Below are 13,448 nucleotides of genomic sequence, written 5' to 3'. Positions count from 1 at the left end.
GGCTTCTCCTTTGTCTTTGGATATCTTTTTTAGTGAGTTCCAGTGTCTTCCTGTCTATGATTGTTCAGCCATTTTCCTCAGTTAGCATTCATTTAAGCTGTAATATTTAATCCCTGAAATGATGATGTGATTGTGATTAATATAAGTTTAGAGGACATTCTGTCAGTGTGAAGAAACCACCATACATTCATTTTTAAATGAAGTTTTGCTCTGTTTGGATGTTTTTTAATGTTCAGAATCAAAAGACCTGGTCCCCTTTAAGAATATAGAGCACATCAGTGTCAGAATGAGAAAACTGTAAGGAAACCTGCAGAGTAAAGGATAGGCAGTGATGCCATGGAGATGCAAAACAAATAACAAAAGAGAGGAGAGAAGTAGAAGGTTGGAGTAGGGGGAATCATCTCTTATAGGAAAGGGACTGTAATGGAGCAGTCGCTGCCTCTGCCTCCTGCCTTTAAGCTCAGGTCGTTCTTGCTCCCTTCTAATTTAAACCTAGTTGTGTGGACCACTTTACCCCAGTAGGGAAGGAGATGAAATTAATTTATTCTCAAAAACTTATGCCAAAGCAATAGAGCTAAAGTCTATGTAGCACCCAGAAGCCTCTGACTCTAGGAGAGATTAAGGGTGTACTTTTCATTTGCCCTAGAAAAACAGGGTCATTTTAATCAGGAAATAAGAACTATTTTGGATTACAGAGGAATATTTGGCCATATCATTGAGTTTGCATTTCTTTAAATTATGCAGGGCCTTGTGCTTGTAGTTATACCTTGTCTTAATAAGTAGAGAAAGACAGAATTAAGATCTGTGATCAAAATCATGTGACAGCTAGCCCTCAGGAAATCTTGCTTAAATTTTAGAGTATGCCATCAAACCAGCAAGGCAGCAAACTGAACTGGAGGTCTAATGTCAAAAAGAAACATATTATCTCTGGCTGCTTTTTTGCTCCATTGTCAATCTCTTGTCACCACTACAAAACTGACGACGGAGCAAAAAAGCAGCCAGAGATAATATGCAAATTAATAGCTGTAGCTCTGTGCATATGTACTCCTGTTTTCTAACAAGGACGAGTTGCATTGTCTTAGGGCCGTGGTTTGTCAGCTGTTTTCAAGAGTCAAGATGCTTCTTTGTGTCCCAGTTTCTGAGTTTTATATCATTAGTATATGTTGAATTTATCAAATGCTTTTTTCTGAATTGTCTGTGATAATAGTTCTCTTTATCTCCTTCGTTCTGGGAATATTCTGAATTGCAGCAACTGATTTTCAAATGTTAGCAAGAATTTGAAAAAGAATAGATACATGTATATGTATAACTGAATCACTTTGCTGTACACATGAAACTATCACAACATTGTTAACTATACTTTAATATAAAATAAAAAGTTTATAAAAATAAAAAAATAAATAAATTCTCACTATGGCTTTCGTAAATTTATTAAAAATAAAATGTATGCCTGGAGTATAACCCAATTGAATATGATGAATTATTTGTCTTTTTTTTAATTTTTAAAGATTTAGTTTTTAAAATATATTGTCAGTTTTTCTTATTTTTTGTTTTGTTTGTTTTGTTTTAGATGCACTCTGCTGTAATTTTTCTTCCTTGTAATATTTTTGTCTTACTTTTCTACCAAGACCATGTTGCTCAAACTTACAAAAAAAAAAAAAAGAGAGAGAGAGAGAAACAGTCCATCTGTAATATGTTACTGCTGGGCTGGGATAAAATGTTCACAAGACCCAGGTACTGGAAAGATTATGGTCCCACACCACACAAAACTTCCAGGCTAGCTGAAAATTAACACTGCCTGTTTCTTGATTTTTCTGATTGCAAAATTCTGCATTAATTCATCACAGTGGAGCTACCTTTCTCCTACTGGGTCCCACCTCCACCAGTACCCTAAGCCTATGATCATTTTTCCCCTCAGCTAATGAACCACATGCTCCAGTCTCAAACCTATGATGTAATAAGGATTCCTCCATCACCATTCATTAATGGTGAATATAAAATTGGATATAAGATATGAGTCTTATTATCTTATATCCACTTTCTTAGTTTGCACATAGTAGGCACTAAAATTTGTGGAATGTAATTGAATTCTAGGGACAGATTATTTCCTTCACAATGGATTTCATTTTGTTCATTCACGAAAAACAGTTTTCTTCTGCGTTCGTAACGATGTGCATGAACGTTGTGGCATGAGCTGGCTGTCTCCCTCCCTGCTACTAGGAAATAGTCATAATGTTTAATCGCACAAAGTGCCTTTTTTTCCCTAGTCAAGAAGTTGAGGGATTTTCTGGCTTAGCAGGCACATCAGTTGTGCATAATTAGTTGCAAGGAATTGTTTAGCAAAGGCTGATTAGTCTCAGCCAAAGGAAATTAAATTTTTTTTTTCAATAAAGCCCTGAAAACAGCTAGAGATTCTTGAAACCATAGTCATATCCAGTTTCTCTGGGAAGCCCAGACTCTGGGAATGGGAGAAGCAAAAGATGGAGACAAGGACCAGCCTGATTACACATGGATGCTATTTGATGCCAGGCAACCATTCAAGCTTATGAGAACATGAGGAGACATGAGTCCATTCCTCAAGATGGGTTTCCCCCAACTCCAGCATGGGCTTTGGTTGTGATGCAGAATGAAACCTTGCTTCTTAGGTGCCTGCCATTTGCTTTCCAAGTTTGTAAATACCAGCTTCACTCGGAACATGTAATCAAAACAAATGATCTGTGTTTGCCGCTCCTGCGTTGGGCACATAAGGAGAGTGGCCAAATTAGGGAAAATGAGAGGGATAGATGTGTCCCCGCCATTGTTCCACTTCTGTTTTAAGTACATGCTTGACTAAGCCCTTTCTGTGTCTCTGTCACAGTGTCGATTCTCCATTTAATGGAGGGCATTTTCCCTAGCCTCATGGGATGTCACTATAACGGGGACCCATGCTCTTTCTTGTTATGACCAACGGCAATGCGCGGCCATCATATGTGACAGTGATTATCTAGCTGCTAAGATGTCATGTTAAAAGGCTGACAGTTCTGGTACCCTGAGGTGCCCTTGATGATTACTTGCAGAATTCACTTCAGTGAGCAGTGACTCACTAGCTCAATGCCTCCTTTGCCCCTATAGTGACTTTCCATAAGGATCCCTTGTTAACATGATCCACCATCAAAGTCAAGGTTGGGCATCTGGTATGAAAATCAGAATTCTTTCGTTTAAAGGCATTATGTTAAAGGTTGTTCGATAAACCTTTCTGTAGTCTGAACGAAAATTAAAGGAAATATATTTTAATATTATTTTTATAAAGAGTCACAGATTTTGAACATACAATAGGGCAATACTTAATAGCTGTTAGGTGGTGATGTGGCTTTAAAAGCAATAGGGTATAAACCTAGAAAATGAAATCAGAAGGAGGAGGCAGGACAGCTCATAACTAATGTTTGACTTTCTTCAGTTTGCTTATTTACAATAAATGCTCTAGTTTGAAAAGTTAAATGCAGTCTAATCATCTATCAGCAAATATTTAATGAATGCATACTATGAGTCAGGCACTGTTCTAGAGATATTATCTATAGATTGATTCCTTTCTTTGTTATTTGAGCTATTTTTTAATTCACTTACATAATTAGATGGAACTGGAAAGTCTATTTAGTGTCTTCCTGATAAATCAAAGAAGTATTACCATAGATCTTATAGTTCACTGAAACTTTTGAGGCCTTTACTGAGGATCAGTGAATTGTATTGGCATTTATTTTATTATTTTTTTAATTGAAGTATAGTTGATTTACAATGTGCTAATTTCTGCTGTACAGCAAAGTGACTCAGTTACACACATATATACGTTCTTATTTTATATTCTTTTCCATTATGGTTTATCCCAGGAGATTTGTATATAGTTCCTGGTGCTATACAGTAGGACCTTGTTTATCCATTCTAAATGTAATAGTTTGCATCTACTAACCCCAAACTCCCAGTCCATCTCTCTCCCTCCCCCGACCCGCTGGCAACCACAAGTCTGTTCTCTATGTCTGTGAGTCTGTTTCTGTTTTGTAGATAGATTCATTTGTGCCATATTTTAGATTCCACATATAAGTGATATCATATGATATTTGTCTTTCTCTGTCTGACTTCACTCAGTATGACAATCTCTGGGTCCATCCATGTTGCTGCAAATGGCATTATTTCATTCTTTTTTATGGCTGAGTAATATTCCATTGTATATATGTGCCACATCTTCTTTATCCATTCCTCCATCGATGGACATTTAGGTTGCTTCCATATCCTGGCTATTGTAGATAGTGCTGCAATGAACATTGGGATACATGTATCTCTTCGAATTATGGTTTTCTCCAGATATATTCCCAGGAATGGGATTGCTGGGTCACATGGTAGCTCTATTTTTAGTTTTTTTTAAGGAACCTCCATACTATTCTCCATAGTGGCTGTACCAACAGTGTAGGAGGGGTCCCTTCTCTCCACACCTTCTCCACCATTTGTTATTTGTAGACTTTTTAATGATGGCCATTCTGACCAGTGTGAAGTGGTACCTCATTGTACTTTTGATTTGCATTTCTCTAATAATTAGTGATGTGGTGTATCTTTTCATGTGTATTGGCATTTATTTAAAATTTTTGTCTTCAAATAAGTGACCTTAAAGGTATAAATTGGTCCTGCAGTAAAATTTAAATTTACTTATTTTAGGCAAATAAGTATATGGAAGAGAGAGAAGTGAGATTTATCTATACACACAAAAAGAACTGGCTAAGATTGCTCATTTTTGTAGGCTTCTCCAAAGTAATTGACTTACATGATGCCAGGTGTCTGCTGGAGTGGTGTGTCCAGTCACTTGCCTGTGTGATGCCGAAATGTGTGATACCTGATAACCTATCAAATCTTGTTGTCTATGCAAGAGGAAATAACATAAGGAGGAAAGAGTACAGAAATAGGAATAAAAGAAATTCAGTCTAGACTCATTCTAGATGCAGGTCCTTCTATAAATTTTCATCTCTGGGCCTCAAGTCCTGACTCTAAAATGAAAGAGTGGTCTAGAGCATCCCTTATAATCATGAGATTCTAGTGATATATCTACAAATGGCCGTTAAAGGACTTACGAGAAAACTACCATGGAAGACTCCACAGCTCTCCATGACTGTCTGCTCCCCAGACATTCTTGCCCTTGAATATCCTATTATGGAGCCATCAGCCACTGATTCATTCAGTGTCTTCCCTCTGTTTCTATCTTCAAAGTTTGAATCAAGAATTGACTTTGCGTAAATCACATCAAGAGAATTGATGCACATTCTCTGATGGGTAGGTTTTTATAAAAGGCCTACGATGCCTCCTGGAGGTTTAAATTAAAGATATATTCTTAGTAAAAAGTTTCTTTAAAAGCAAATGTTAAAAGGTACCATGTTGCTCTGTTGCTGTGCTCTCCTTAACTCATGATGAATGTTGCCAAGATTCTGCCTCACTTCCATTAAGAATTATTGCTTTCACCCTGACTAACTTCGGTAAGCTATTCCCAGATAATATCAAACTTATTCCAGTCTGGTCCTTTGACCAATGCAAATTTTGACTTCTCGGTAATTGTCTACTTCCGCCTATGTTCAGCAAGGACACTCTTGATACTGGGAGTGAGGCTGGGGGCTGGAGCGTGGATAAGCAGAGGCTGGCCAGGTGGCCATCTATAATTCAGTTTCAACCTTTTAAGGATGTGTATAACTAGACTTCTCAGCTCTAAATCAAGGACATTGTTTTCAAATATAAATGAGAAAACAGTTTTACCAGGGTTGACTGCTTCTGTAATGCAAACTGGGTAAATTTCTAAAGACATGGCTCCTTAAAATAGAGCATCAAGTGCAAAACACCCCAGAGTCTCCTGGTCAAATCTCTTATTGCCCTTTAGGAAAATCCAACACTGAATTCAACCCAAGACTTTAACTGGCTGGACTCTAGACAAATTGAAAACTGAGGAAAGCCCTTAGGCTTCCAAGATGCTGTCCCTGAAACTGGTCGTTGTGATTGGTGTCTCCTGGCTCACTGCTCTGTACTCATAAATACACAGTTTCAAAGTTTTAGATAATAAAAGGAAATACATTTTTAAACTGGTTTTATAAAGAATCCAGATTTTAACATATAGTAAGTTTGTTTTAATGGGTGCTATATAAAGCATATTGCCTGGTTATTAAATCAACACTGTGAGAAAAGAGTTCAAATATTCAGGTGGGCATGGTGTAGCAAAATGAAGACTTTTGTAGTATAATGCTTGCATTTTGTTTTGTGGTTTGTGATTCTACTCAAAATCACATTTGCAAAGAGAAGAGTCAGAGATCTAGGATACTGCTTCCTAAGCAAAAGTGACGCTGTTGAGTGTATTGGTATCTGAAAGGTGGTAGTTTATCTTTATGGTTGGAAGAATTTAAAGAATTGTGTGACAAATGGAATAGAAACATGAAACAGCATGACTGCCATCTTTTAATTGCAGCTTACAGCAGTGTTAATCTTTCCTTTTTGTCATTGCTTACAAAGACCTTGTTAGTTTTATGAAGAAATCGTGAATCATTTTAACCAGAAGAACATCCTAAAGAGGAATCGAGTTCCTCAATTTTGCAACACAAACTACTTAGTTGGGAGAATTATGTTTTCAGATGACTAAGTCTTGTTGCTGAATTAAATCCTTGTTATATTTAATAGTTTGCCATGCACAATATAATGCTTTTTAATCCTTTATTGATTTCCTATCACAACAATGACAACAACAACAACAAATTAACCTGATAGTGTGGCCAGAAGTAACCTTTGGGTCATCCAGCTTGAGTAGATCTGCTAGGTAATTATTTTACATTATGTCTGCTCAAGCCATATACATCCTATTCTTGAAAATGTTTAAGGTTGTCACTCAGACATCTCTTTTACTTTATACAAATGTCCCATGCAAACTAGAAAGAATACTTCCTTTCTATTTAACCCTGATATTTGATCATTATATCAAATATATTTGATCATCCTAGATCATTATTCCTATATTCCAAGCCAGACTAAATCCTTTCCTAGATTTTAAAAAAAAAAAATCACTTTACTTAGAATTTGATGGATCCATCACTTGTATGAGTTTGTCACCTAGTGTTTTGCTCATTCAGCTTCTTGCCTGTCACAGGTATACTAGGCTTCTGTCTTCAGTTGCTCTTTTTCTGGTTCTTCAAGTTATTTTCATCTCTTTCTAAAAGAGGGCAAATCAGCTCATTGCAATATATGTCTTCTTTTCCCAAACCATCCTTCCTTCCCTGTTCTTAACCTAGCTTCTCTGGTCTTACTCTGAATGTCCCTGTCCCTTTATTTTCCACTGGATGCCAGTTCATACTTCCAAGAGGAACCCACTAATTCTGTGTCTTTATTCCCCTGCAATACTAATACTCTGTCATCTGCTTCTCTGAAATATAACATTTCTTTTCCTTTCCTTTGTTCTTCTACCTGTTTATTCTTAGTGCCCATTGAGCCATTTTATTCCTTCTTTGTCTTCTGGTTACTGATATTCACTGATACTTATTTATCAATGAATATAGGTGACAGGCAAATCATCTGTGTACTGTGTTTACAAACTTCTTACCATTCTATGCCTTCATGTGCATTATAGCTTGATCCTGACAATCCTAAGAGGTGGATGAAAAAGTATATCCCTCTTTCATAGGAGAGGAAACTGATATTCAGAGCATTTTAAATGACTTGACCTTGTCCTATGGCTAACCCAAGGTTAGGACCCAGGGCTACAGACTCTTTCTGTTGTATCATATCACCTCTCTCTGGCAGAAGGATTGCAGTCCATTGAAAAATCTTCACTACATTAGAAACTGGATGGAAATTAACCAAACCCTTCATTGTACCTTTGCAGATGAGAGTCCCTACACTAAATCCGCCAGCCAGACAAAGCCGCCTGATGGAGCATTGGCTGTGAGGAGACAGAGCATCCCAGGTTAGACCAGACTGCTGGATTTTTCAGCTGTTTTCCTTTTGAACCCTGTTATTTGGTGATCCTAAATAGTTCCAACTTGGTAAAAAAAAAAAAAATGCTATTTCATAGGGTGGAGACTGCATTCTACACAACTTGTTCAAACAACGTTCATGAAAGCTAGACTCTGGAAAAGCTTGCAAACTTGTGAAAACTCATCTTGTGTGCAAATCCTTTGTAAAATGACTTGAATTTATATCAGCTCTCACTCACTGACTTACTTTCACCTCTGATTTCAGGGTATGATTCTCACAGCAGCATCTATCCCTTTACTGAGACAAACCCGGCATAACAAAGTGGTTCAAAATTGCTGTGGCAGATCATATATATGCTGAATAACAAATTACTCTTTTCTTCTTGTCTCGTTGAACTTGGATTTACTTCCATCGAACAACTCTTGTAGAATTCTGGGATTTTGTTTCCTTAGGAAGCTGTGATTAGGTTCCTTGTAGTAAATAAACGATACCTATTTTTTTCAACAAAACATTTTGCAGAAATATCTTAAAATGTCTTTATCCCAAACTTCCATATTTTGAAACTTTGAATTTGAGAATGACATAAACATTCTAAAATTAAAGGAGGAAGGAGATTCAAAATATTATTCAAACTTTATCTGAACTAGGTAATTTGTGGAAAACCTCTTATGGTAGCATCTATACTTAAGAGAAGGATTAAAAGCATTAATACATTTAGAAATTTATTGAAATTAATGTCTTTCTGTATTATATACAAGTAAATTGAGTACAGCTAAAGCCTTAGTGACAGGATTCTAGAGTACAGTAGTTTAACGATCCAGGAGAGACAAAGCAGTGTTTCCAATGTTAAATTGAATGGCTTGGCAACTCTGTCAGTGAAAGGGGAATTTTCCACTTGAATAAAGAGCAAGATGAGTCCAGTTTCTGCCCTGTTCATGATTATTATTTATTTTTGTAAGAACTACATGTGGTTATTTTTATTCTTATTCTGAAGGCTTAGACTCATAATGAAAGTACATGGCTTATAAAGAGGCATATTGTGAATGTTACCTATCCTTGTCTGTGTGCTTTGAAGATTCTAAAGTAATTTGAAATTTGTAATTAGATGGCATCACCCAGTGCTGAGATTTCTTCTGTTCCATCCTATAAAATGTCATTCTTAGTGCCGATCATGTTTAGAAAAACTACTGCAATCAGCTATGTGCTGTGTTCTCTGCTTTCTCCTTCTCAGCAATAAGGAAGTACCCAAAGTTTGAAGCTCAGGAATGCCAGTTATCTATCAATTCCTTCTTGGCCTCTCTTATTAGCTGGTGCTCAGTACTCTGCTGGGAAGAGTTGAAGAGACTTTCCACTGTCCTTACCACTTTATGTGGTACTAAACAAAAGCACCAACTAGTCTCATGTCTTCCTTTCATGGGTTTTCTAGTGTTACATACTAAATTATAACACAGGTTTATGGGCCAGACTTTTCCTTAAAGTCAATAAGTAGTTTTTAACATTACATGTTAGGTACAGAGAAGTTGTTAATTATAATCCTTAGTTCATGACGTATAGCGATTCTTCATAATAGACTTTTTCCTTTTGTTCTTTCTCAGGTCAGTTTTTAAGTCACTGGAAGCAGGAACCTTTTTTGTAGGCTTCAGGGGTTATTTTCCTGGAGTATGAACATGAACAAACACCCTTTTGTTCTCTCTTAGAAGGCAGCAGCCAGAAGGGTTGGGCATCCTCAAAATCTTCTTAGTTATTTAGAACAGCCCAAGAGAAAAAAAGAGTTCACCAGCCAGAAGGCTAAGAAACCAAAGTGATTAATAGCTGATTAAGACTTACTGTTATATCTTAAGGAGAAAATTAGGGAACTTCTTGGAAACTGCTTCCTGACTGAGTTCTGGTACTTGGAGTTCTGAACCTTTACTGTCTTACCTAAAAATCCCCATTAATTCTTGTTCTGGCAAAAAAAAAAAAAAAAAAAAAAGGGACTCTCCCCTGATCTTTGGCCAAATAGTTAAGTCAAAGGGAGATCTAATCCAGCATCCAGAAATCTTAACCAGTCACCTACCATGGCAACCTTTATCCCTGTGAAGTCAGAGAGAGAGAGGGAAATGCGCAGAGTCCTGGAAAATGCACACTCTTTATTATTTGCTGGAGCTTCAGCTGAAAAATCCCAAAGTGTCCTACCGAGGAATTAAGGTGGACCCTGGGGAGCTAAAAGAGCAAAATCAAAGTTTACAGCCTTTTTTTCTTTCTCCTATGCTTACCTCCCAACCTCACTTCCCTCAAAAGTATTATCACCACCCTGGTAGCAAGGAAAGATGTGTCTAAAGAAAAAATGCACCAAGGAACTGAAAAAAGGCGTAAAGGAAAGCGTGGCTCCTCTACTGGCCCCTGGATCTTCTCAGTGCAAAGGCACTTCTCAGGGCAGATTTTGGTGCCCCAATTCCTGGGCAGTAAGCAAACACCCAGAAGCTGCAATTTTAAAGGAGCTATGGCTTTTCCTCACATCTCTCCCCACTGATCCAATGATGGTGATTGGATTTGACCATTCATGTGAGCACTTTCTCTGATGGAAGGGGGGGAGGTGTAAGGGAGGAAGAGTATAAGGTAGTGGAAGGCATTTTAAAGCTCTCTATACACGTTTTTATGAAAGCTTAAGCTGTTCTTTGAAACTAGTTCTATAGAGACCTGATGCTTCCTGGAATAAATATTTGTACACATATACATAGATAAGGTTTCTTAACATGGGTTCCACTATTTCCATGGCATAACAAAGCGTAACTTTTGATAATTCTGACCCAGAGAAGTAACCTTGAATGTTAACAAAAATATAATTTGCTTTTCATTCATATCAAAATCTACTACCACTGTCTAAACTCAAGATTGCTCTAGCAGTTATTTTATAATCACAAGTCAAATATGTGTTCTTCATGAAATGACAATTCTAACTGTAAATCCTTTCGTCCCACTCCTGTCTCTTCTCAAAAAAGGGAATGGGTTAAACATCTCTTAGGAGCAAAATGTATTTGATTTGGATAAAGGGGAAATGCATTTTTCTTGTTATTTGGAAACGTCATTTTAATCGTGTCTCTTATGGCATAATGTGTAAAAAAAAAAAGGTTTTTTAGTCTTTCATAAGGTTTTGTAAAAGTTTTAATAACCAGGGCTTCCCTGGTGGCGCAGTGGTTGGGAGTCCGCCTGCTGATGCAGGGGACATGGGTTCGTGCCCCGGTCCGGGAAGATCCCACATGCCACAGAGCAGCTGGGCCCGTGAGCCATGGCCGCTGAGCCTGCGCGTCCGGAGCCTGTGCTCCGCAACGGGAGAGGCCACAACAGTGAGAGGCCCGTGTACCGCAAAAAAAGAAAAAAAATTAATAACCATAATAGTAAAAAAGAAATGACATGACTATCTATGACACTGAAGTTTAAATTTAAAGACTTAGCATTCTATTTAAAAATATTAAGGAGGCATATTTCAATCTCACTTCTGCTCATTTTTTTTTCAAAGAGAAGGTGAATTCCAAGTACAAAGCTATTTTGAACTAACAGATTCTACTACACATCTATGATTATTAAAAAGAATCTGTTGGTCTGATCTTCCTTTATTTGAGAGATTACTGGTGAATCAAAGTTTGACCACCTGAGGGTTTGTCCAGATTATTACAGGATATCTGTATGATTCTTGGATTAGCATATTTTACAATACTTTGTGGCTTTAGCCACTTAGAGATGAGGCATTTAATCATGTCTGTCTAATGTTCATGAATGGAAAAGACAGGATACTATACTAGACCTGAAGGCCTAGAGTTAGTGTATTATTTATTTGATTCACCTACTTTTTCCAAGTAGGATAGCTTTCTTTGTTTATGCTAGTCTTGACAAAGAATTCTGGGCAATTCACAAAAGCAGGAAGAGGTCAAGTGCTCACACCCATTGCATTTCCAAACTTTGGTGCCCCAGGAAAATTATCTTAACTCTGTAGCCAAAATGAGCCCTCAAAAGTTTGTGTGGGAATTTTTTTTCCTCCTAGAATATGAGAAAAGACATTTATCGATTTGGTCATAATTAAATGAAGGTGATATGTCTTTCTTGCTTCTCACATTTGAGTATTTGCAGAGGGTGTACAGATATGGAGCTGAGAGTCTGAAATGCCCATTAGCCCAAGATATATTCACTCACGCTGTTTAGAGTACATCCAGGAAGCATTGACACCTACTGAAAAATCAAAGTGTCGAAAATAATACAGTGCCCTTGGTATCACAGAGAAGCTGGCAACCTTGAATTAAGGGGGAAGGACAGGAATTTTGAAGGTTTTGCCCTCCCTGTTCAGCATTTTCCTCTTCGTTAACACACAATTTGACACGTCATTGGTCTAAATTTTCATTATTATAGTAGATATATAGTGTGACATTTACAATAGGATTTTATAGCTAACACTCTTCAGGTGGATGAAGGGCATTTCCTCTGATTTTCAGGCCTCGTTCTCCTTCCTCTGTTTAGTTCCACCATTGAGCTGCTCCAAGAAATGGGCGGGTCCCACAGATGGGAAACCAAGCTCATTTGACTCATACAAAGCGCGGTGCTGCACAATGCATACGTGTATCAAATCGTCACATTGTACACTTTAAATGTCTTACAATTCTGTGAATTACATAGAGAACTTCAAAGGCCAGAGGTCTCTCCCCCAAGTCTCATTTGTTCCTGTTTGAACAGAAAATGTCTGTGCGATCCTCTAACACCTAAAGAGAACGTTTGAGCACAATTTAACAATAAAATCGACAAGATGAGAGTGATTCATTCAAGAACGTGTGCTGCTATAGAAAAAAGGCCACAAAAGATATGCAAAAATAGCTGGAGTCTGTAAATAGAGTGATGCAAAGCAGAACTTATTACTTCTTATGGCAGGTACACATGAAGGATTTCCCCCGGAGAGCTGATCCACTTTGCTCTGTGGTACATCCTGAGTTCTCAAATAGCGCTGGGCAAAATGAGCAGCTTGATTTGTGTGTTCAGTGCTGCAGCTTTCATTAGCGATTCAGACAAATGACAGTCTATTATGTTTGAACTTCTCTCCTGCCTTAGTAAACACAGGTGAAATATAATGAAATGGTACATAGGCAGCAAATGATTTTTAAACAATAGTTCTTCCAGCATGCAGTTTAGGGGAAATTATTTGTAATGAATTAGTCCTGTGCTTGGATATTCCTTGAGCCCCACTGTGTTACAGGAGTGGTGGCATTTGGTCAATGTCGTGCTCTGGGTACACGAAGTAATAAGAATGACTCTGATGATGGCCAGCACAGCTTCCCAGTGTCTGGAAACATTTTAGAAGGAGACTCAAGGAGACGTGCACAAGAGCCACAGGAGAAAGTCTTTTCTGTCTACTACTTTGGCACTGAAGAAAAATGAATTCTCCTGCTCCCCAGGTTAGGGAGACCTTCAGTTCAGGGTGTTTTAATTAAGTGACTTTAGAGAATTTGGCAGGGTGCAAGCTG

At 37.7% G+C, this 13,448-nt stretch overlaps 1 protein-coding gene across 11 annotated transcripts in view; it reads left to right on the top strand.

Moving 5' to 3' along the window:
* The window catches only part of GRIP1 (glutamate receptor interacting protein 1), a gene marked incomplete at both ends in the record, with an annotated part of 711,329 nt that overhangs the window by 481,331 nt on the left and 216,550 nt on the right, over positions 1–13,448 (top strand). For 9 of the 11 annotated variants that reach the window (XM_079716060.1, XM_079716058.1, XM_079716054.1 and 6 more), the window contains one exon: positions 7,871–7,951. The exons of the other annotated variants lie outside the window; for them this stretch is intronic. In XM_079716060.1, the coding sequence (XP_079572186.1) occupies positions 7,871–7,951 (81 nt within the window). The remainder of the gene's footprint in view (positions 1–7,870; positions 7,952–13,448) is intronic. 11 annotated transcript variants of the gene reach the window in all.

Source organism: Hyperoodon ampullatus (assembly GCF_949752795.1).
Source record: "Hyperoodon ampullatus genome assembly, chromosome: 11".
In the NCBI taxonomy this organism is placed as follows: Eukaryota; Metazoa; Chordata; class Mammalia; order Artiodactyla; family Ziphiidae; genus Hyperoodon; species Hyperoodon ampullatus.
This window is presented reverse-complemented; position numbering and strand designations above follow the sequence as displayed.